The 25,538-nt window shown below is 41.7% G+C and overlaps 2 protein-coding genes and 1 long non-coding RNA gene across 4 annotated transcripts in view; 2 read left to right on the forward strand and 1 right to left on the reverse strand.

Moving 5' to 3' along the window:
• TXLNG (taxilin gamma) overlaps window positions 1-3,429 on the forward strand; it is a 48,084-nt gene extending 44,655 nt beyond the window's left edge. For both annotated transcript variants that reach the window (XM_028522586.2, XM_036016966.1), the window contains exon 10: window positions 428-3,429. In XM_028522586.2, the coding sequence (XP_028378387.1) occupies window positions 428-760 (333 nt within the window). In that variant the 3' untranslated portion in view covers window positions 761-3,429. The remainder of the gene's footprint in view (window positions 1-427) is intronic.
• A 2,001-nt stretch (window positions 3,430-5,430) lies between these two features.
• RBBP7 (RB binding protein 7, chromatin remodeling factor) lies at window positions 5,431-25,307 on the reverse strand. The gene is made up of 12 exons (XM_028522438.2): window positions 24,929-25,307; window positions 23,971-24,115; window positions 19,784-19,929; window positions 15,864-16,037; window positions 14,738-14,853; window positions 11,204-11,364; window positions 10,329-10,455; window positions 10,133-10,210; window positions 9,246-9,322; window positions 7,353-7,410; window positions 6,633-6,743; window positions 5,431-5,889 (listed from the first exon to the last, which is right to left on the reverse strand). The coding sequence occupies exons 1-12, from the start codon at window positions 24,942-24,944 to the stop codon at window positions 5,821-5,823; spliced, it is 1,278 nt and encodes a 425-aa protein (XP_028378239.1). The 5' UTR covers window positions 24,945-25,307; the 3' UTR covers window positions 5,431-5,820.
• Window positions 10,148-22,590, forward strand: LOC118498591. Its single transcript, XR_004901084.1, has 3 exons — window positions 10,148-10,279; window positions 21,490-21,493; window positions 22,579-22,590. It is a non-coding gene; the product is annotated as an uncharacterized LOC118498591 (long non-coding RNA).
• Window positions 25,308-25,538: the final 231 nt, after the last annotated feature.

The raw sequence follows: 25,538 nt of genomic DNA on the forward strand, positions 1-25,538 counted from the left end.
CGTTTGATCTTCTCATCTGAAAATTGGTAGAAGAGAAACCTAGGCAAAAATCAGTCCATTTCTGTTTTCAATTAGGCCCTTAATGTTTGTCTACTAGAGTATGTGATGAGTATTTTGAATATCCTTTTATTTCATAAACAGAATTTTTAAAAGGTGTATTTTAATTGTTTTTAAGAAACATGACAACGGGAATTTGATTTTGTCACCCTGGAATTATTTTGAGTTACAAAATAGCATGTGGTATTTCTACATACGTCTGTAGTGAAGGTAGCTAGAATGTCAGGTGGTGGTTGAAGAAACCGAACATGCTCAAGAGTTAATTGAACAAGTAGTTTCCAATGTGGCTCAGACACTTAATTTTTTGGTATCCAATAACCCAGTTTATCTTCAGTGAGGTTACATACATCTACTTTTTCTCCTCCTACAGAAAACTGTCCGTGATAAAGAATACAAGGCCTTTCAGATAAAACTGGAACGATTAGAGAAGCTGTGCAGGGCTCTCCAGACGGAGAGGAATGAGCTCAACGAGAAGGTGGAAGTGCTGAAGGAGCAGGTCTCAGGGAAGGTGGCGGATACAGATCCAGCACCACATGTGACACAGCCCTGTGCAGCCCTGGCTTCCTCCAAGGAGCCGCACACTGCCCGGCACAGCGCTGCTGGGGTCCCTGCGGAGGCGGCACCCAAGGCAGCCAAGGAGAGGCTGGTGGTGCACAAGGCCGCGTCTCCAGGCGCGGGGCCATCCATCGAGTCAGTGGACTGATATGAAGTACGATCACTGTATTGAGATGAGAGCTCTATTTTGTGTATAACTTTCTCTGTTAGTAGTAACTATTGGTTTTGTGGTGACAATTTTCTTACTTTTTCTACCATATCTGTATTTTCTTAGAACTACTGGACTTATGTGGTACAGGAGGCTGCTTAGCAGTTTTGAATAGTTTTCCTCAGCTGTATGGCACATCTGCCTCGTTTCCCTTCATTGGAATGCATGTGGTCACTGCCTTGTTGTCCTTTCTTCCCCGCTTCATGCATAGAGTCATCCTGATGAGAATTTCACTTAAGACAGGGCCAACCGTTACAACAGAACTTTGTTCTGATAATGGTTCCTTGATGTGAAAGCAATATTCATTTAAACATCTTGCCCCCCATCAATATTAATCAAAAAAAGAAAACATCAAGATGACTAGTTTTGTCTAATAGCCCATTTAAATGCCAAGTTAAAAAATAAATAAAAACCTCTAGGGTTGGGGCAGAAACAAACGTAGCATATTTGATTCAAAATAGTTTTTGATAATATTTATATCACTTGACAAAATTGAGATGGTCATAAACCTGAAATTTCTCAAAGTTTTGACAACATGTACATACAGATATCTTGTAAACAAAGTAGTATATACAGGCAAAGCACTGGACAAACAGGCGTAATGTTTATGTAACTAACAACAGTCATACTGCTTTGGTTGCAGGTTAGTTAGAGCCAGTGGTAAATTCGGACCACCCGGATGCTCACTGTGGGGTAGGTGGTCTCTGTTTGCTTTCCACTTGGGATTTGGGCACACATCCTCCACTTCCCACAGAAAGCAGCCACTGGTAGCCCTTCAAGACAACAAGGGAAAAGGAACACGTGGCTTTCACCAAGCAGGAGTCTCTTCTGGCCACTTGAAATTGGTGGTCAGCTCTTAGGACAGCCCCATCAGGGAAGTTCTCCATTCCAACTGGAACCGATTTCATTTCCAAAACAGAAAGATTAGAACTGACATTTTGAACTTTGGGAAAACTTAGCACAGTTAAGTAGTCAAGATGTATTACGCATGCTTTCCATTTGTTTCTCAACCTTTTCTGTTTTTTATTTTTAAAGAAGAAAAATACCAGTATTATCAATGTCTCTACACTTGGAATGGGGGGGACTTTCGAAATTAAGCACATCACCTTTGGGTTTATTTTCCTTTGTTCTTTACAGTGTCGTATGTAGCTAAGTTATGCAAATGGTTAATCAAGCTGCAATGACGAGTTTTGATTTTTGCCCCTAGTATAATTTGCATTGAAGTATTTATGAAACAGAAAGGCCCCACTACAGTTGATGTTATTAGCACAATCCACTGAGCAAAACTATCAAATTGACACTTCGTAAATCGCTTACTGGACTGAATAAAGTCTGTTCTGTCCAGTTAAAAGGGTTTTCTCTTTATTCAAGTTTTATTTGTAAAATCCTATCCCATTCATGGCTTAAACTGGGTTGAACGAATAGAAAATTGTCCAGTAGATAGGAAACAGCTCCTGGAGTGGAGGATTATATCTAAGCTTCCACCATCAGTCCTGTTAATCAACGGACCAGACAGTGGAGAAAAATCCACAAAGATCATCTAATCACTCTGTCAAAGTGACCTGGAAGCAGAAACAAACACACGCTCCCCAACAAAGGCCTTATAAATTACCCCACTTTGGCTTCTAAATTAAATACTGGACTCATTTCCCAGAGAGGAAATGAAGGTTTATGTATCAAAAACACCTACTTTAAAATTAGTACTAATGGTCACATTTCACAAGAGTTCTGCTGGATGTACAGCTCTTAACATTTTAAGCCATTTGTGTAGCCCACCATGTCTCACTGTGGTCCTTGTCTGTGTGGAAGATTGTAAATCTTGGACCTGTTGCCTAATTTCAAGGGCTTTATAAAGCAATGTGATTACAGTACTTGGCCTGCTGCTTTTGGCTTTCTACATAATTCTAGCTAGATGCTACCATGGTGTTCAAAGGATATGGATTCTGTCTGGGATGCGTTTGGTGTCCTTTTAGAATCTATCCGCCCATTATTATCCTGTGAATAAAAATAAATGGCACCCTGAGAAGGACACCCTCCTAGAGCAATCACCTCACTGGCCCTGTGTTGTGGCTTTGTAGCACGCTGTTGTACCTACCATATTCTAGAACACTGTAGTGCTACTAGGCCGGTCCAGAAAAGGTTTAAATGTCAAATTCACTTCCATTACATTTGTTGCACCGTCATGGAATCTTGATATGTATTATTTATAGTGGCAGTAGAGAACACCTGGTTCTTGGATAATGGACCATTTCATCCTCAGACTTGTAGGAGTACATTTCTTGGTCTTGAGACCAGTATTTTTTGTTATGTATGCAACTGCCTTTACTACACCTGGTTATCACAATTCAATTCTCAGGTGTTGCAGAAAAATCTACCTCTTTCAGACTGTAGATGGAAATAACTGTGAAAAAATGATGCAGATAATCTTCTAGTTTGTGCTAAACACACTGCTTTATTTTTACAGCCCACGTCTTTCATGAGGATACGAATTGTTAAGAGGCAGTCTTGTTTTGCTTTTCAAAGACATTTTGTAGAGATTTTTCACTAATGTGAATCTGATTTTATCTACTCAATTCTGTAGATTAAGTAAATATGTATGATAAATTTAACAGCTTCTGTGTATTCTTTTGTTACCCACATGGCCTTAATTATGTAACAGTGAAATCCAAAGACAGTTATAGGTAGTTGGTCTCTCCAACTTTAAAAGGAGAGTAAGTATACATAGGTTATGTATGTGATGCACACAGGCACGTAGGAAAGATCTTATGATAAGCAAAAGTAACACCAAATGTTAAAAGATTTTATTTGCATTTTATAGAGAGGGGAAAGGAGGGAAAGAGAGGGAGAACATCAGTGTGTGCTTGCCTCTCAGGTGCACCCGACTGTGGACCTGGCCTACAACCCAGGCATGTGCCCTACACTGAGACTTGAACCTGTGTGCCTTTGATTCACAGGCCAGTGCTCAATCCACTGAGCCACACCAGCCAGGGCAGGTGTATAGTATTTTTGACTCAGTGGGCCACCACACAAGGTCTTTGTCACACATTTTCTTATTTCTATCTAAACCGCCTTTTAAAAATGAATGTGGAAAGGCTTTCCAGGAACTACTATAAAGGACACATGGGCAAAACCAAGGGGAGGGGTGTTGTGAACAGCCCTGCCTGGTATCAGAAGCTGTGACCCCCACCAAGGCTAAAGCTGAGGAAGCAACCTTGGACCTTAAGCCAGCAAGGAGACAAAAGCTTATCTCCCTGGCAGGAGCGCTGCTTCTGCTCCTTTTACTTCATCCATAACTGGCCCCCAATGCTTGGTCGGTTAGCCAATGATAGGTAAGATTCCCCAAGGGGGGAATGACTTAAGACAGGCACGGTCACGTGGGAGGCCCCCAAGGAAGGACTTTGGGGGCTACAGCAAAAGGGGGTGATGGACCCTCGCCCCTGGGCTTTGACAAAGCCCGAGTCCTCGTTGGCGAGAAATCTCCGGCTGCCTTACTTCCCTTGCTCCACCTAAGCCTGAAACAATGACAGGGTGGTGCAGCCCTGTGCTGGAAAGGGCGGGTTCAGGCCTAAGAAAGAATGTAAAATTCTGTGAAACCTGCTTTGTTTAGAATGCCCTCAATTAAATGATAAGGGTCCAAACAAGAAGTAAGTTTGTTCCTCAAAGTTTTACAGCTCTTAAGCTATCTGACCCCGACTCAAAATAGGCACTCAGAGTTTCTTGTTATCCATTGTTTGATCCTTACTGCCTGGCAAAGATTAATGAGCTTTACCTGAATTCTTGTGTAAAGGAACCCAATAAAAGCCCATTGAGGAAAAGGCCCTTGGCCCTTCTCTTTTGAGAGATCAGCTACCTTCCCTCCCCAAGCAAAGCATGTCTTGCTCGACTTATTCTCATGGGGGGGGGTGCCCCTGTGGGCAGAGCCCCCCCCCCGCAGGGGGGGGGTTGAAGCAAGGAGGGGAGGTGGCTTTGGCTGGGGTGGGGGGATTGGTGGAAGAGAAATGCAGATAACTGTAATTGAACCATGAGGTAAAAAAAGAAAACCATTCCTAGTGTTCTGGCCTGGTGGCTCGGTTGGAACCCTGTTCCATACACCAAAAGGTTGTGGGTTTGATCCCCAGTCAATGTTTCCCTCTCCCTTCCCCCCTCTCTAAAATCCATCAACATCCTCGAGTGAGGATTCAAAACCAAAACAAAACAAAAAAACTTAGCCGACAGGCCTTACATTATAGGTTGAGGGGCCAACCTGGAAGCTGGTTTTGTCTCCTCTGTGGACCTGTGATGTAAGCAAAAAAGCCTGCCTTTTTTGTGTGTGTGTGGGTGAGGGGTGGACCTAATGTTTGTTTAAAACTGCCAAAGTTAAGGCACAACTAGGATATAGGTCAAATAACATAGAAGTTAAGGTAGTTCTAGGTTTACAAATGCACCAAACACAAAGTAGACACCTAACTTCTCCCACCTTTGGATTGAGGATACTGTCATGTACCATGGGAAGATTCAGTGAGAGCTCAGTGTACGTATGCAACAGCTTCCTCATAAGAAAGGCAGACACACACACACACATACATCTACCCACCCCCCCCCCCATCCAGGTTCTGAAAGAATAAAACAAATTTTATTTTAAAACTTTATTTTCTGCAAAGCCAATCAACAAGTGTTGGGGGGAAAAGTGTAAAAGTTATTCTTGCATATTCGGGAACAGCAAGCACTTAGGTTTCAGAAAACAAGAACTTAAAATAGTTGAATCAAAAGCAGTACCCTGCTACTTGTATTTTAAAATGCCTGTGATGTTCTTTCTTAGCAACATTTCTTTCTTCCCTAAAAGCTACAATATGATACAGAACGCAATAGCTCACTTGAAAGTGCTAGAATCAGAAGGTAAAGAATGCCATATGCCATCCCACTTAACATTTCCTACTATACAATGCTTATTTTGGCGCTTGATAAACCAAGCATTCATGGTTAGCATTACATTCAACAGAAACCTTTCTCATACTTTGGGTTTAAGATCCTTGTCCCTCCAGTTCTGATGCTGTGACATCTGACTCTTCATCATTGTAAATGTTTTCAGCCTGGAGATAACAACCAAATAAGTTCGTAAGGTAAAACCTTCCATTATATTGACAAGATTATAAAAACAGCATTTAATAAATTCTGTCTATCCAGATTTTTGGATGCACAGGTCAATGTTTCAGTGTTGAAAATGGACACATTTTTCAAGTGGTTTATTTAGCTTTCTTTGTGTTTTTTCCCCAAAGGCTCTAACAAATTTAATGAGGAAAGGCAGGTCAGTGTATAATATCCCTAGCAGCCCATGCACTATTTCAATTACTGTTCATAAAAGGTGTTCCCAAAAGCATTTTAATCGTTATTTAGAGGGAGTGAGAGCCCTGAGGTTTATAAGAGTTAACACCTCAGCACCTTAGAGATGTCGTGACTTAGTGCTAATCTTCAGAGAACTCAGTATCATGTGAACGTGCTGACACTTGCCTCCCGTATCCTCCATGCCTATGACAACAGACACAGAGCACTGCCACCAAGAGTCCAGTTGATGAAAAGTAATAATCCTGAACATCAGAGCGCATGCTGTGTCTATACCTGTGTGTTTATAGACACACACAGACATTTCTCCTGACTTGACAGGAGCACATTGAACTAAAGACCGCCATTAAAAGGGAAAAAGGTTTTTTGAAGATTGTTTCCTTTCTATAAATATTTGATACAATATATACCTAGGTGTGTGAAGTGTATTACATTATATCATTAATAAATCTCTCCTTTACATAATCATTTAGGGAAAACCAGTTTAGCTCACCATCTGCCAGATCTGCATGATGTTATCCTCAGACACTGAGCAAATGACCCATGGCTCATTGGGGTTCCAGCTGAAGTCTGATATCTTCGCAGTGTGTCCTCCATGAATAAACTGTTAATAAGAACAACAAAAAGGGCCAAGGTGTCACATCTTACGTTAAACGTTAGTTTTTAGAGCATCGGTCTTGCAACAATGGGACTGGGTGTGACTGTCTTGCAGTTTGGAGGGAGGATGGTACCAGCTTAGTGCACCATCACATAAACCTTCAAGGGGCCGATGAGATGATTTGATTAGCGACAGGAGGGGGGCAGGCACTGCTGGCATCAACAAGATCAAGAAAGTGTAGTTTCTGGGCAGTGAACTTTAAAAATCCAGTCATGAAAAATTTTCCATACTGTTAGAAAGTATTAAGTGTTGCTAAGTGAGCATCTGCTCCCCGCCACCCCCGCAAAAAACCTCTCAGAAATCAATGAGGAGTTACTATATACTATTTTCTAGGAGCTCAAATTATTATTAATGAAACGTTGGCAAAAACCTTCTGGGTTCTAGTTCTTATTTTAAGTAAATGTCAAACCCCAATCACAACGACCTCCAAGACCTCCAACTGGAAATCATCAAGAGCTAGAATCTGAAGTTGACTCATTTTCCATATACATGGATCAATGACAGAATCCAATCTGCATGTGACATTTCATCTTGCATAAGAAAGCCAACATATACCAGGAGTTCAGGAGGCCCATCTTCCGCGTCTTCCGCTGATTGTTCTTCTCCAATTTTGCTATCGAGAAAGAGCATAATGCCTTTGTTACTGAAATTCTTGCAGCACACACATACGGGAAAAACATTTCTATGCTGCTATCAATTAGAGCTTTTGTATCACTTGGTGGGAGGGTGGGGTGCTTACTTTCTGGAAATGGGTAAGAGCTGTTTATAACTGAAGCTGCAGGGTACAAATTATTAATAAATATTAAAATTCAGTATTTTTACTGTGGTGTTTACACCGCTCTAGAATTAAAAGGTGAAAAGCACATAGAATGTCTGCAGAAGAACTAATGCCGGCCCCTACACTTCACTCTTTACCACCTTTTTCTTTCCAGGCGTGAGAAGCAGTAACACGTCAGGACCACAGACCTGAAGACAGGACAACAAACCAACTTCATGGGATGTGCAGGCCAGTGAAGAGTTAATAAGTTTTTTTTCTTTTCTTAAATACTTCGATTTGTAGAATCTGCTAGCAGTCCCCAACAGTGAAATCACTCTTAAATGACACACCACTTATCAGCCCTATCTGCTTCTCTAGCCCAAAGGTGGACTTTGCTAGTAATAACTGCTGGAAAAACAGCCAAAATACACAACCTTCCAAGTGAAGTGACAGACTTTGTTCCTTCCCATAAAACCAATGAAACAAACTAAACATGTGGGACTGCTAGACATTGGGTTTGTCCTCCCCCTCTGAAGAGTGTAACTGCTAACACACTGACCATTTGAATCTGTAATTTTATCTAATGTAATTTTAATGGTAAGCAAGTCATAAGTGAATTTTAAGAGATTATACATTTATTGGTACTTTTAGGGACAATCCAATCGCCAGGGCATCAAACCTTGCTCTACTACCTCATACAACCACCATCTATTTTTGGTTTAAGGTTTCTAATTTTACTACTAAAATTGTTTTCAAATATACTCAAATATCTGCTTTAAAGGCCCTCTACATTTTTAAGCATCTATCACGGCCACAGTTTTTTTCATAAGAACACAGAACGTTAGATGTTTAGAAGTTTTACAATACCAGTATTTTATTCTTCACTGTCTCTGTCCCCTACACTGAAGGATGGGTTCTACTGTCCTGTAATTAAGGCAGCTTTGGTTTTAATGCACGAAAAACTCAGTCCACTTCAACATAATACATTTAATACAGGCAAGAAAAAAGTTATTCACTGGTAATTTAAAGATTTACACATAAGATAACAGTATCTGAAGGAGAAGTATGTATTATAACTGAGCAGCCTTATTAATGGCTCCAAAGGCTCAGGCCCAAAAAAGGAAACTGGTCTGGAAATTCGTGGAATGGCCACTCTAAAGCCAACGACTTTCAGAACTGAGAGAAAACTCTTCATACAATGAGCCCCCAGAAGAACATAAGCTCTGACAACAGGGGCTGTGCTTATCCTGTTCCTAAGTATGTCCCCAGCAGTTACAGGACCCACAGCATGAGCTCATCTGCTGAGTGCATCGATCAAAGTCCAGAAGAGCAAATGGGAGATAATCCCTGAGAAATCCCGTGAGACATAAACAGCTAACACCTCTACTGCCCCTTTCTACAGCAAAAGTCTTTTCCATATAATCATTTGGATGTTACAACACAAACGCACCCCTCCTCCAACCTCACGCCTGACTATCACAGAGAAATAAAACACTGCATAAATGTATATTATAGCACATTTGCTGATTTACTTCTGTTTTATGGAACAAAGACTCTTCAGGAAGGTACTTCAGAATTAATATTCAACTTATAAAACTGGGGTTAGCAAATTGCTTTTCTAAATTTATGAATTACATAATCTTCCAGATTAGCATATTTATGCAGTTTCTCATCACCAGACTCTGAGTTACCTTAAATCCCACACATTGAGGCGGCGATCAGTACCACTTGAAGCCAGAATAGTTTCATTATGTGGAGACCAGTGGACCTAGCAATACATATTTGAAAATGCAAAGAATCATCCACTCTTAGGTTTGTGAAGATTGTCCTAATCCTCAGTATCTTCCCATGGTGTGTTCTGTATCCTCTCCTTGGCCTACAGCCCTCTTACCCTTCTTGTCCAATTCCTTCAAGTGCTCTTAAATGGCCCATCTCCTCAGCTTGCCCCCAGAAAGGATGCACTCCCTGGTATAGAGGAACTTAGCTAGGGGGCCCAAAAACCATCCCAAAAGTTTTTACTCTTACTATTTTTTAATCCTCACCCAAGGACAAGCTTATTGATTTTAGAGAGAGGGGAAGAGAGAGAAACATCAACCAGTTGCCCATTGTATGCACCCCGACCAGGGACTGAACCCGCAACCTAGGCATGTGCCCGGACTGGGAATTGAACCCATGACCTTTCGGTTTATGGGACAATGCTCCAACCGAACCACACCAACCAGGGCCATCCCAGAAGCTTTTAAAAATTTCAGTGAACTATATCTTAACCTAAGCAAATCTCTATTTTAGACCACATACAAGATATTTTTTCACTAGAGGAGACACCATGCTGGCATACCTTAACAGGAGAATCATTGGATTTCACTTTTAAACATACTGTTTTGCAAGGCTTTTTCTTCTACTTCTGGACTAATTGTTTCTCAAAAACATCCAAGTTATTTTCCACTAGTTAAATTATACAATAGAGGAGGAACTTTAAAAAAAAAGTCCCAGGCCATGATATAAAAGAAAAAAATTTAATTTCCCCCTACCAAGAGTTACTAAAACATGACATAGGTACACCAGAAAACTCACATACCTGGAAAATTTCATCTTTATGAGACTCAAATGTATGGAGCTTTAGTTTTAAATTACGCAGATCCCATAAAGCTACAGTCTGAAGAAAAATAACATGAAAAGGAATTAAATTTTGCCCTTTCCTTAAGAGTTTTAAAATATCTGATTAGTGTGAGACAACTAGGTTGGTAAACAGCAAATATGCAAAAACTAAAAACCTTATCTGCAGAGCCAGTTGCGAGAATGAACTCGCTGTAGGGATTGAATGACAGGCAATTGACTTCAGCGGTGTGGGCATCCACCAGGTGGCTTGGCTTGGAGGTGGTATTGGACCTGGTGTCCCATCTAAAACACAAAAGTACAAGGCACACAGCACAAGAGGAGGTCACTCGACCCCGTCAACTTCTCAGCCGGCAAACTCATTTCCTCATCAGCACCACTCCACACCACCATGACGCCCACCCCTTCGGAGACAACTCATGCCTAGAGTTGGCAATCTGGACTTCCAGCCACTAAGTGATATGTTCTAAATCCACAGAGAATGAACTAGGGCTCGTTTCTTGTTTACTAGATTCCTGTCTTAATATATCAACTATTTCAAGTATACAGAAAATGCTGCCGATGTAGATGTAGTCAATAACGTGACAATTTGCTATCTGCAACCCAGCCTTGTGTGATTTCAGTCTTTTGATTTAGTTATCTCAGGTATTCCTTTGAGATAAACAGCATTCCAGGCGGATGAATGCAGCCCTGTGGCCATGCACTGATATACTCATTCTCCTCCCTCGTCTTCAAAAAAGTCGCCCTTATCCCAGTTTTGATGCTTACCTCCACACCATTTCTTAACATTTACATACTTGTTTTCTTTTTAAAATAAAAATTGGGTCCACTCATATTGCAACGTAACTTTTGTATAAAAAGACCATTATATACATGCAATTTATTATATGTAAATTATACCTCGCTATAGCTGTTTTCATTTTCAAATGCCAGGATATAACTTAAAAAGAAGAAATTAAACCACAGGCGACCATAAACTGATGGTCATTCAGGACATCCCTATAACAAGACCCCACTGAACTGTCCACCTTACATCATAAGTTTCTGATCATCAGCGACAGATCCAAACAGTGACTCGTGCAGCAGATGCCAGGCCACATCCTCAACAACAGCCGAGTGGCCAGTAAAGATCGCTTTAGCATCCACAATTTTGCCTTCCTTTGGTCCTGCATTTATATCCCACAGACAGACAGTCTGAGGAAGAAAAGAACAAAAACACATAAAAAACCCATAGAAGATTGAATTTAAATGGTAACATCTTATTTAAAAGATCTTCAGTAGAAACAAAACTATATAAACATTAGAAATAAACATGAGGAAGAGTAATATTAACAAAAGTAAAGCTTTACAAACAGTAGAATGTATGGGCATAGCTTCCATGACCTGAGATGCGAAGGGTAAAGAAAATATACTGTAATGGGAGTGGGCAGGGGGAGACAGCATGCTGGCAGGCAAAGGACACTCAGAGTTTCTACCTACATACATTCAGTTAAGTATCTAAAATTCATATAGACCAGATTCCACAACACTGAGAGCCCAGCATTTGGTATCCACTGGAAAGATTATGCCCATCCTAAAAATTCATGCTGGGCTGGGAAGCTGATAAAACAACAATGTGCCTCTTGAAAGGCAAAAGTCTTTGAACCAGCCTCTCACAGCAGGAAACACCACAGGCATCAGGGAGTCAGACAGGTAAACATCCCAGAGAGCCCTACTGGGCTACTCTGAGAGGCCATTTGGGGCCTGCAGACAGACCCCCTTGGTGTGCTCCTCCAAACATCAGCAGAGCAAACCTGAAGAGAGGTCACAGGGCCCGCAGGCTCTGGGATCTGAGTCTTCTCTTGACATCCAATCACAAAAAAAGTTAAGATGCAAGTTTTTATGAAAACAATACCACAAACTATAGGGCAATGATTCTCAGACAATGGTATAAAATAAGAGTTAATTCCATTAAAGTATAGTTACACTAATCCCACGGACACTGGTAATAGCCTCATATTTTTATTTTTCTCAAATTTTTTTCTTTCACTGATTTCAGAGAGTGGGAAAGGGAGGAGGAGAGGGAGGGAAACATTGGTCAGTCACTTCTTGCACGTACGCTGACCAGGAACCGAACCTGCAACCTTTTGGTATGCAGGACAACACCCAACCAACTGAGTCACACTGCCCAGGGCAGCTTCATCTCTTTTTAAATCAGTTTCTTATCTGAAAGAATTTCTGAAACTAAGCTAATTCCCAGTAAGAGCTATTTTCTCAGCAACAAAAAGAAATCACACATATGCATTAGTCTCTGTTGATACTTACACACTGACTCACAATTCACATGCACTGGAGAGAAAGGAACGAGTAGAGCTCTTGCTACCACCCCTCCTCTTCACCTCAGAAGGATGGATTCTGGGAAGGTTAGCAGTTGCCTGGCAAATGCAGAGCCCTTGGGAAACGTCAACTATTATTTTGAATGGTGTCTGGGAGACTCTCTCGTGTCCACCATGAGGGAAGCAGGAATGTGACACAGGCTCCAACAGTCCAAGCAGGACTTTGGGAGACTGGGGAGAATCGGTTCTGATGGTGGGGGAACACAACATCCCTTTTCCAGGATGGCAAGAGTGACATCCTCACTGGCCCGATCTGCTGGCCTCTCCTCTTTTCCGGGCCATTTTCCACCCGTCACAGCAATTCTATGTACCTCACCCAATGCCCTTCTGATAAATTCCTTTTGTTTAAATCAGCCAGAGTCAGTTTTGGTTGCTTTAACTAAAGAATCTTGAATGGAGCAATTAACTACACTCAACAGTTCAAAAAGCAAACAAAAAATACTGTCAACAGAAAATATAAAGTCTTCGATGTGACAGGCCCCGTTCTGGGCATAGGGTTATATACTAAGGAAAGCAAGGAATCCACTCTCAAAAAGCTAACATGTAATGCTAACTGTGGCCAAGTTACAGGAGTCTATTACTGGCTTTTGGTCAAAGGCATCTTCTGCTTTCAGTGTGTGAGCCATGAAGAAGATCTGAGGCTGTTAGTGGCAAGAATGCTACAAATATTAACCTACAATAAATTAATGGGACCCCTTTGAGTTTGCGTGATACTTTTAATTGTTAAAATAATTTAAATTAAGGATGCTGGGGCAAGTCAATAGGGAAAGATTTGTCTTTTCAACAAATGGTGCAAGGAAAACTGGATAGCCACATACAGAAAATGAAGCTGGATCTCTACTTCACATTATATACAAAAATTAACTCAAACTGAATCAAAGACCTAAATTTAAGAGCTAAAACTATAAAATTCTTAGAAGAAAATATAGGTGTAAATCTTTTTGATTCTGGGTTTATGTGTGGTCTCTTAGATACGATGCCAAAAGGACAAGTGATAAAATAAAAGACATAAACTGGGCTGAAAATTAAACACTTTTGTGTTGCAGAGGACATCACCCAAAAAGTGAAAAAACTAACCGCAGAATGGGAGAAAATAATTGTTTATTCCTCAGCTGAGGATGTATCTATTGATTTTTAGAGAGAGGGAGGGTAAGGAACAGAGGACAGGCAACTGATTGCCTGTCCTACGGGCCCCAACCCGGAATCAAAACCACAACACCTTTTGGTGTATGGGACGATGCTCTAACCAACTGAGCTGAATGGGAGAAAAATTTTCACATCGTATATCTGATAAAGAACTTGTTTGTAGAATACGTAAAGAACTCTTAGAACTCAACAAAACAAAATTTACAAATGGACAAAAGATTTCAATACGTGTTTTTCCAAAGATACACAAACGGCCAATAAGCACATGGAAAGGCGGTCAACTTCAATAGCCATCATGGAAATGCAAATCAATCAAAACCACAGTGAGATAGTACTTTACACCCACTAGGATGGCTATACTCAAAAAGCCAGACAATAACAAGTGTTGGTGAGGACACGGAAAAAACTACAACCCTGGTATTGCTGGTGGGAATGTGAAGTGGTGCAGCTGCTTTGGAAAACAATCTGGCAGTTCTTCAGGAGGTTAAACATAGAGTTGCCATATGACCCAGTAATTCTACTCCCAGGTAATTAATTACTGAAGAAAAATGAAAACATATGTCCACATAAAACTTGTATAAAAATGTTCACAGCAACATCATTCAAAATAGCTCCACAGTGGAAGCAAACCAAATGTTCAACTGATAAATGAATAAACTACAGTACATCCATATGATGAAATATTACTCAGCTATAGAAAGATACAAATGGCCACGTGCTATATGATGGAAGTTCTATGAAACACCGAGAATACACAAATCTATAGAGACAGGAAATAAATTAGTGGTTGCCAGGAGCTGTGGGAAGAAGGGATTGCGGAATGACTATTTAATGGGTACGGAGTTTCTTTTTGTGATATTTGAGGAAAATGTTTTAGAATTATATAGTGGTGATGATTTCACAGCTTCAAGATCACACTACATACCACAGAACTGTACACTTAACAAAACCTTTCATCTATCCAGTGCTCCTGCAATGCAGAGCTGCCCATGACACTATCTTTAACTCTCAGTATGTGAGCACATTAGGAAGAATAGGTTTCTTACATGGTCGTCAGATGCACTCAGCAGATGTCCACTCAAATTAGAATTCCAGGAAAGACCATAGCCTTCCTTTTGGTGGCCTCTTAACCTAAGGTCAGGATTACATTCTCCACTTGGGTCTAAAGAAAAAAAGAAACACATTAACTACTGATTATCTATTGATCAGAATCGGTAAGAGAAAAGCCTCACCTGAGTGAACCATAACATTTGTGCTTGGAAAAGCACTACACACACACCAGGACTTGGTCTGACCCAAAGCTGCCTTGAAAAGATGTTCTCCGTGCTTTATTTCAAACACTCAATGCAAACCAGGTCCCATCACCATAAAATTGGTTCCTTTGCAAAACCTAGTACTAGCTCTAACACAAAAAACAGAAAACTAGCTATCCTACAAATTTGCGCAATGACAACCTGCCTCACCCCTGGGTCAATTTTTAAAAATCTTTTTGTGAGGAAAGAGGTAACATAGCAGGTCTGTTTGCTCAGTCCTTGCATGCCTCTGAGGTAACCTTGGAACCATGACTGACCCTTAGCCAGCTCCTAGGAATGTGACCCTCAAAGTCTTCATGTCACTAAATGATGAAGTTATGTACACCCAGAGCACTGCCGCATGCTATGGTAGTTTCTCAAGACTTGTAGGATCGTTGAGCAAGATTCATGATGTTATCTTCACCGTTGGGGTCCAGAGTTTCCCTTACCATGACTGGTTGGTTGTACAGCGAGATGTGCCTAGATGAGCAGACCTCCATAAAACCCCCAGACCCTGAGACTCAAATGGGCTTCTCTGGGCAGAGAAATTAAATTAGCACATGCCCCTGTGATTTGCTGCTAGAGAGAAAGCAAGTTCTGTGTGGCCACAGCAGGGAAGGACTCAGAAGCCTGTGCCTGACCTCTATGGACTCTGCCCGATCTGTACTTTTTTCCTCCTGCTTTTGCTCCATATAATTTGCTGCTAGGAGCATAACCTGTTGTGAGTTCCTTCTGTTAAATCACTCAACTTGAGAGTGGTTATTGGATCCACACAATTTTTAAACCTTGAAAAATTACAGTGTATGGTAGTTTGAATGACCTCAAAACAATTACTTTGTATCAAGAAAAATGGTTAAGCAATGCCCCCCCCTTTTTTTACCTGGTTTAGCAGGGTGCTTTGTATAGTCAAAAACCAGCACGTCAGAAGATGGTGTTTTTGTAGCAATGATGTGAGGATTCTGTGGCATGTAACGAGCACGGTTTACTTCTCCTTCGTGATTAATTTTAATTTCACATTCAATTTTTCCTGTTACAGAACCAAAGCCACCAAATTCTAAAGTAAGAGGAAAGAAATGAACACACTTATGACTAAAATCCACAAGTCAATTTGATCAACCCAACAGATTTTAACATAACAGAATACAACACAAACTGAGAGAGAACACAAAAATATGGGTTCCGTTGCCACTTCAAATTAATTTATTCCCAAAGCCCACTTGCATTGGAAAATATTGAGAGCTATTTTATGCAAGTTAATTCAATTCCACCTTGGATTTAAAACAATTAAAAATCAGCCTCTTACAGTTTTGAAGATGATGTAGTTGTTCACTAAAATTCAAATTACCATATAATAAACACACTTTAGCCTTTCAGTGCAAATACAACTCATTTGGAAACACTGCAGTGAATGAACATCTTATTTTAGGTGTCATCCAGACAGGGAAGGTATAAACACCCTCCTTGCATCTCAAGTCAGAAATATCTTCAAATAGCATATCCATGCCAACTAATCCCTGCCCAAACCCAAGGCACACATACATGCTGGTTCTACCAGCATACTAGGTTCAACTGCTAGTGGAATGCCAACGCTAAAACCAGAGAGAGGGCTTAACCTCTGTATCAGGTTTGAGAATAAGCCTATAGTGTTAAATAGTTATTAAAAAGGCCCTGGAAAAGTAACAAAGCCACATAAGTATCATAATGTCTGGAAAGCAGCAAGATGATAGAATACAAGTAGAGAACATCTAAGCAGGTAACAGCAAACAAGAACATTTTCTTTTTTGTGCTCATAAAAATTTGAATTACCTGCTGACACACAAAATTTGTAGGCTTCACGTAATTATTATTTTTTTCCTGACCTATCTTACTTCTGTGCATATTCCTTTTTAGCTCACCCTGTGTCTCTCTGGTCAGGGGACATTAACTCAAATGCCTAATGGAGCCAGGCAGGTAACAAGTCAAACAGACTGGCTGGGACCTGGTGAAAACATACCAAAAGCAGTACACTATTTCTCCGCTTCAGCCAGCTCTTTCTATGTGGGAATGCTTAATGAACATGGACTCCCATGACTTAATGTCACAATTAGCCATTCTTCTCTATGGCAAACGTTAACTTACTATTTTCCTTATGGCTGAAAATGATCTCCCATTCCATACAACCCACACTCACACAACCACATGAAATCATCTATTTCTCTGTCAAAGAACTGTGCCCGCCCCCCGCCAAGACCACCCCTCTGGATTGTCTTCTCACCTCCTACCTCCAGAGTTCACTCCAAACCTGCCTCTGCCCCCATGGACTCCAAGGGTTTTTTCTCACCTTTCTTCTATCAAGATATTCAAGCTCCCCAACTCCTTTAGCTAAAACAAACTGAACAACTGTCATTTAAAAAAATTCGGTTTTTAGCTAAGATTTTGAACACCGGGCTTTGTTTTCTCAAACTTAAAAAAAAAAGTTTGAGCCCTGGCTGGTGTGGCTCAGTGGACTGAGTGCTGTCCTGCAAACTGACAGGTTTCTTAGTTCAATTCCTGGTCAGGACACATACCTGGGTTGTGGTCCAGGTCCCCATTTGGGGGCATGCAAGAGGCAACCAATCAACACCTCTCACCAATGCTTCTCTTTCTTTCTCCCTCCCTTTCCCTCAAATAAAATCTTTAAAAAATTTTTTAAAAGTTTGAAAAACCGCTATCTTAATGATAAATAGTATCCACTAAAAATATCGTAACAGAAAATAGCTGTTAAAATTATTTCAGTCATTGATTTTAAAGCCATTAAAAAGCTTTCTGATTGTAAGAAAAATCACAAAACTAAGGCATAAGGTTGTAGGGGGATGACAGCCCCTTGTAATACAGGCTCCCCCAGCTAGGCAAGTGTTGTATTCTAGGAACCCATCTGTCATCAGTGCAGCAGCTGGCATTGTCGTGAGAGGCTGCGTTTGACTTCAGTGCATTTATTTTTGAAGACTTTTTTCCAGTAAGTTTGCCCATTTCACAATGGGTGATTTACAAGCTCACCTGCCCCACACCACGCTGTGTTCAGCAGTTTTTGACCAAAACGGCATGATCCCCTGTCCCACCCTCCCTATTCATGCAAGAGACTTTTTTTTGTTTATTTCCCTGAATGAAAAAGTCCTCAAAAGGAAACGTTTTGCTGATGTGGAAGAGATGGAACACAAAATGGCAGAAGCCATAAAAGGCATCAGAATTGACAAGTTTGAAAACTGGTTTGAGCAGTGGAAAAACTTTCTTGATAGGTATATTGCATCAAATGGAGAGTACTTTGAAGGTGACTGAAGTTTAAACATGGAAGAATACACACACAATTTCTTACAAATGAATTCCACTTTTTTGGGTCCCCCCTTGTACACGATGTAATATTGAATGAAAAAAAAAAAACAAGCTGTAAAACATTATGTGCATTCACTACTGCATGAGTAATAAAAATACAGAGTTGAAATGGCACACTAACTAGGACGGTGATGAATTCTGGAGCGGGAGAAATGGAGGTAGTGGTTGGAGGAACTTGAACTACAATGTAATATATTTTCAATAAGAAAAAAAAAAACCCTAAATAGTGGAAAATGTTAAGATCTATTAAACCATTTGAGGCTGTGTGGAAAACACTAACCCACCAGGTCTGGTTGCTTAGCCCTCACAGTTCTGAGGGACACTGGGACTGTGACTGACCTCAGAATGTTCTTTATATTACCGTTGGACTGATGATTTTCTGGTGTACACCTGGAGCAATGGACCGTGCTGTACCAGTTTGTCAGGGTTACTGCGCACAAATATCAACATTGACGACATGCTCCTGATTTCATTATTGGGGTCCTGAATTTGTGTCATGGCTGGTTGCCAGCAGGACAGGATGTGCCTATGAAACCAGCCCTCCCTGAAAGCCTCAGACCTTGACACTCGAATGGGTTTTCCCTGGGCACGCATCCGTCATTTGCTGCCAGAGAGAAAGCACATCCTGTGCAGCCCTGAACAAGACTTTCACCAAACTTCCCTGGACTCCCTGATGCGAATCTTCTTCCTGCTGCTTCTGTTCTGTATGTACTCTTTATTGTAACAAGCTTTATCCATTAGTATAATTTGTTATCAAATCTTGTGAGTCCTAATAAAATCATCGGAACTTGGGTGGTTGTGGGAGTATCAAAGTAGGGAAATGTATGTTTGACTGGAGGGGAAAAAAACACAAGGAATTCAACAGCTTCCATTACAAAAAACCATTATTGCCCTGTGAACCAGAGGGTTGCTGACTCGATTCCCACTCAGGGCACATGCCTGGGTTGTAGACCAGGTCCCCAGTTGGGGGCGCGTGAAAGGCAACCACACACTGATGTTTATCTCCCTTTCTTTCTCCTTCCCTTCCCCCCTCTCTAGAAATAAATACAATCTTTTAAAAAAAACCCCACTATTAACTGATAAAACTGGTATATATGCCTCCTGAATTTATTCTATGCATACATCAGTTACCCAATATATCTTGGACACTTTTCCATCCCATTGTATACAGATTTTATCACATTCTTAGTAATTACTGCACAATATTTCAAATAAACCATCATGTGTTTAAGCAATTTCCTATAAACTACTATCTGGGTTGATCCTAATTTTTCTTTCTCTCCTGCAAATAATGCTATTGTGAAATTCTTGTGGCAAGCAGTTCTGTAGGATAATGTCCTAGCAGTTAAATAACTGGGCCAAAAGAGGTATCAGTATAAAGTTTTAATAACATGAATTAGAAAGAGGCATACTCCCTTGAAACACCAATTCTGGAATATATGGTATACCTACCACCTTTCTCACTGTCACAGTGGGAAGCATCAAACTGTGCGTCATCATTCGGAATATGGACTCGAGCAACCACGAGATGATTCTGCTCATCAGATGTGTGAGTCCCCAGCACCAGCCAATGAAGGGCATAATCCTTTCCTTCCGGTCTGTTTGGAAAAGAAAGTAAGTCACACTAATCCTACAAGAAATCAGTTGCTAAGAAATTCAGTCCATCGCTGATCCCTGTACTTATAAATCATGACATTGCCTAAAAAATATCTTCCAGTTTCCACTACATGTTTCTAATTTCCCAGTAAGCAACAACAAGGTAGAATGGAAAGAGTAAGGCATTGAGTCAGAAAAACTGTTTAAATCCTGGCTCAAACTAAAATGATCTATATACAATTTCTTAAATCACAACTTCCCTGTGGGCCTTCACTTAAAAAGCAGGTTATAAATACAAATGGCACGATGTGACAAACCCACCATTATGTTTACGGTGCTTGAAGTTTGTGAAATGGGCGTTCTCAAATTTACAGGGCGGAGGTGTGTGTCTTTGTTACCTAGTTCTATGGAAACTAACTTTGAGGCTCAAGAACCTGATTCCTCTGGACACACTGGTCCAAGCACTAATTTTTTATCTATCTATTTACAAATGCTTTCCCCTCTGCATTATCTAGAATAGCAATTTTCATCTGTGCCCCACAGCTGTACCTCAGTAAGGAGGGCAAAGAAGTAGGGCTCCGAGCCCCAACACTACATAAATTACGCTATTTACCTGGTTCTCAATTTCAGTTGTACAAAGGATTCAGTAGTTTATTTTTTTAAAAAGGGTTTGAGGGTTAATTCTAGGCATGTAATTTAGTAATAACTAAAAAATACAAGATGAAATTTTACCAAGATTTGGCTTAAGGTTTAAAAAAAAAAAATAAAACAACACACAAAAACAATCCAAGAACAGAATAAGGCCACCATGGCCAAGTAAATAGCAGCTTGTTGGAAAAAAAAAAACGTGAGTCTTAGCTGATGTATGTTCAGTGGCCAAGAATATAATGTGGTTATCAAAAAGGGTAATTAATTCCATCTTAGGTGAACTTACATGGGGATGGGGAGGCAAGGCACATGAGCACTCACTCACCTACTTATTTTTAACTGGAAAACTACACTTAGAAAATTAGGCTCTAGGCAATGTACTTCAGGAGGACTTAGACGAAATGAAACCATCATAGGGAAAAGGGGTTCAATGTGAAAGGGAACTTAAATATATCTCATGAGAACCATTTGAAAAGAAATAGGAATGCTTGAGAGAAAGGAGGCACCACAAAGCAATGTTAGGGCTGACATAAAAGGAAGGAAGTGACTTGTTATTTTATAGGTTTAAGCAGAAAAAACTAAGACCAACAGAAAAAAGTCACATTGCAGGACCTTTCTAAGGAGCACACGCCCAACATGGGCTGGAGGATCTGAAAAATTCTTCTTGACTCTAAAGCTGAATGATTATGGTTTCCTTAATCATAGTAGGATTTTTGTTTTTACTATGAATCCTTTCATCTCCATCATTAAAATAGAAGCCTATTTTCCTGAACCAATCAATATTACACTATTTTCCTCCAATACTGGATACATCTAAGGCTACAGAAGACTAATGATAAAAGACCTTGTCCATTTTCATTGCCAAAATCCTTTGACCACTTTGACTCCATGGATAAGAAAATTATGGAGGGAAGATATGTGTATGCACTCCATGCTGGCAGAATGCACAAGAAATTGTAAACAATGGGCAAGAGAACTAGAAAATAGGGAATGGGGAAGGAGGGCATTTTTCACTCTACACACTTTTGTACCACTGAATTTGAATGACTAGAAAGCTTTTTGGGTAGAGAGTAAAATAGTCGCATATGTTTAAAAAGTTATTTAATAATGGCCTGGGTGGTGTGGCTCACTGGATTGAGCACCAGCCTGGGAACCAGAAGGTTGCCAGTCCCCGACTGGGGACATGTAAGAGGCAACTGTTTCTCTCCCTATCCCCTTCCCCTCTCTCTGAAAATAAATCTTTTTAAAAGTTAGTTAATAAGAGATGTAAAATAATGACCAACCAGTTTTAAAAAATAATTTGATACTAAATGAAAAATTTTACAAAGCCAAATCAATTACCTCACTCAATTTAATGTCAACAGCTCAGAAAGTCCAAATAATCATTCAGGAGCATGCTGAATGTAGGCAGAATGTCTTATGAGGTTGAGTAGGAAGTAGTTCCTCAAAGACGTAAGAGCAGCCAACATTTCTACTGCTCTGTATAGTGACAAAACACAATCACACTCCCTTCATACCCCTAACAGAACCCTGAAAAGCACACACAGCCATCTTCATCATCCAAGAATGCAGGCTGTTTGGTATTTCCTTGCATTCCCAGAGGCAATGAACGTCCCACAACCAGATCTCACTTCTTTGTATGCAAAGAACACCCCAGAGTACATTAATTTCAAGTATTTTCTGCTAATTTCTTAAGTATTCACATAAAAGCAATATCTGGGCTGAAAACAGAGAGATTGTTTTTCTAAAAAATCTTTATACAGGACACGTTATAGGTAACATTTACAAAAGACTGCAGTAAGCAGCTTTCACTGAACTCCAAATGGAGAAACAGAGTTATTCCATCCTACCTAACAAACTATTTTGGAATAGAAAGGGGTGGGAGAATCAGTATCAGTCACCATTTACTGTATACTTACTCTGCATCAGCACCTTAATATGCATGATCTTATTTAATTCCCTCAAACGTAGGCAGCCAGCACCATCAGCACCTTCATTTACAGACCAGACAACTAGGGGATAGAGACTGACCAACTTACCCTAATTCACAAAGCTACTAAGAAGCAGGGGACAGGATCCAAACTCAGGTTTGAATCCTTAAAGCCCCACCTCTTTTTCTCCTTTCCCCGTGGGTCAAAGAGATCTAAGAGAATGTAAATTAAGTTGTTAAAATTTTAAATCCGCTTAACAGGAAGGTACAAAAAGGCAAACGCACATGAATACCTGTAAGTAGTTGATGATCAAAGTTATTTTAAAGTCAATGCTTAGAAATCTCCATTGTTTAGTTTGTGGCTACTCTTCCTACATCAATATATTTACATTGAGATTTTTGGGAACCCCAATGGAAGCCCCTATGTGTATGGAAGTCAATGTTCTCATGTGGAATATCTTGCCATTATGAGTAATTTTATATAAAATTTACCCTTATTTTTATAATTTGTTGCAAAGTCTCATTCTAGATTAGAATTCGACTAATCTCCATTAAATTATAGGCTCACAATATCGAAGTTTAATTCACTTCTAAGTACATGTCCAAGTTCCTATTAGAAAAAGCCCAAGTATATGAGAAAGGTACTCTAATGCAGGGATTGTCTCAACTCTGGGGCTACCTGTTTTGGGTTTGAAAGCCCCCTCCACCACTTGTCACCTGTGTGATCTTGGGCATATTACTTAACATCTTAGCCCCCAATTCCACATCGATAAAACAAGGATGATAAAAATGTAATCAAAGTACTTGTTTTGAATATTAAACCAAATAATAGGACATAAAACTTCATAGATGTGCCAGGCCCTGTTGTAAGAGCTCAATAAATGTCAGCAATTATTACCAGAGAAATTTTAGAAATAGCTAAAAAGAACACTGTTATGAAGACAAACAGCGACCTCAAAGTGTATTCCATATTCTAGGTCAATAACACTTTTTCTTCAGTGAACTGTTGTTAAATTCTTCCCCATTTTGCCAATTAAAATGTATTCATGTGGGGGGCTGGTTACAACGGTGTGTGGACTTTGTAAAAAATTCATCAAGCCATATACTTCTGATTTATGCAGTTTTTTGTACATATGCTATTTTTCAATAAAGTTGAAAAGAAATCCATTCGTCTGGGCTCAAAGAGATGCTGTTGTATATTTAAGCCCAAGAAATGTGAAATATATCTAGTGCATCCTACAAATATTACTAATCTCACAACAGGTTTTTTCTCCCATTTCAAGGCCGTACTTATGCCTCAGAAATCATTCCATAAATCACTTACTTTAGTTCTGAAAACAAGTCACCTGCCTCCTCATCCAAGGGCTAAATTGTCACATGCTTATGTTCTACGTATAAAATGCCCAAGTAGGAAATTCAGGACGACAGTTAAATTTGTGCAAAATAAGTTGCCAGGAACCCTTACTTAGTCACTTCAGGAAGCCACTGAACGGTAAGACTCGGCCACTGAAGAGCATGGGTCATAACCAGGTCATAGAGAAACGGTGTGTTCTTCTTCCAGATTTTATATTCTTCATTGATGACACGCTCCTCCACAGTATCTTCAAACACTGAAATCGGGAGAAATTAAGTGGCTGAGAATGATCGAAGTCAAAATCTGGACACGTACCAGAGGTCACCTCGAGATGGCCACACCTAATCTACTCCTTACCTTTCCCTCTGGTTTGGACACAAACAACTAACTGCTCTTCCAGAGCATGCAGAGGAAGCTGATTTTGTGCACTTTGAGGTCAATGCCGCGGGCACGTACAGAACTGGGCAATTAATTACGCGAACACCAACAGTGTTTTGCGGGTACAGCTGTTCGCACCTGTTCTAAGATGACGAACTGTCTGTAGAGGGGCTCCACGACCCACCAAGGGAGACAAATCCACGTGCAGCAGAAAGCCATCGAGGCGCCCCCCCGATCCCCCAGGGAGAGGCCTCCGCGGCCACGAAGCCAGCGCAGGCAGCTATAAGCTGGCGGGTTCTAGAATCCCCCGGACAAGGGCCGCGACCCCGAGGCGGTCGGCGCGCGCGTGCGCGCGCGTGAATGGAGCCGCCGTGCCCGCTTTCCGGCGGCGAAGGCCGCCTCCGCTCGGGGGCCGAGGGCGCCTAAGGGAGCGCCGCCGCCGGAGGGAGGGGGGCGGGAGGGGAAAGGGGGGCTCAACCCGGGGCCCCGCGCCCGGTCCCGGAAGTGCTTGGAGCCCCGAGCGCCTCAGCCGCGTCCCGCGTAGGCCCCTCAAGGCGCGCGCCCAGCCTCGCGCCCGGCCCCGCCCCCTGCCCCGCACGCCAATTCGCGCCTTTCTCCGGCGCGTGCCGCGGCCTCGCGCGCCCGCCGCCCCCCGCGGCCCCGGCGCGCGCCGCTCCGCGGGGCCTCTTACTCTCTTTACTCGCCATCTTGCGTCGGGTTGTTCGCCCCTCGCCGCCTCCTGACTCCCCTCGCTAGTCAAGAGCAGTCCAGCCGCAGGCGCTCCTGCCTTTCCCAGGCGCGCCACACGCTTCTAGTTCTCGAAGCCTGAGCTCCGTCTAATGGCCTGGGTGCTCCCCAGACGCCGCGTCCTTCTCGCCCGCCTCCTCCCCGATCGCGGGTACCGAGGACTGAGACGCTCTTCTCTCTCTCTCCAAACTTGGAACGAGACTTTTCAACCCGCGCCTCCCAGCCCGCCCAGGCAGCTGAGCGCAGGCGCACCCGCTCTGGGAAAAGTGAGAGGCGGTGGAGGGGCGGGTCTGGGAGCCGACAGCGACGTTCTCTCGACCAATGACGTGCGGCAGGCAGGTTTCAAGGGGCGTTCGTAGGCGGGCTTCTGGGGGGTGGGCGGGGCGTTCTACGGCAGGAAGTTGGCGAGGCGCAGGCGCGAGGACTCGCCCGACGCTCCCAGGGCTGGGCGCGAGGGCGGATGGGGGTGCGCGGGGGTGAGCGGGGGTGGGGCGAATGGTGGCGCGGCTCGCTGGCTGCGCTTGGTCTTCGATCCCCCCGGAGGCGAGCCCTGG

The sequence above is a fragment of the Phyllostomus discolor genome, chromosome X (genome assembly GCF_004126475.2).
Source record: "Phyllostomus discolor isolate MPI-MPIP mPhyDis1 chromosome X, mPhyDis1.pri.v3, whole genome shotgun sequence".
In the NCBI taxonomy this organism is placed as follows: domain Eukaryota; kingdom Metazoa; phylum Chordata; class Mammalia; order Chiroptera; family Phyllostomidae; genus Phyllostomus; species Phyllostomus discolor.

Excerpts from the sequence above, each read along its gene's own strand:
- RBBP7 (XM_028522438.2), bottom strand. Across the intron at positions 14,854-15,863 it reads AAAGCACCCTGCTAAACCAG|ACCCAAGTGGAGAATGTAAT; the intron begins GTAAAAAAAGGG and ends TTTTTTCTTTAG. Across the intron at positions 6,744-7,352 it reads ATGGGCCTCCTGAACTCCTG|TTTATTCATGGAGGACACAC; the intron begins GTATATGTTGGC and ends TCTTATTAACAG.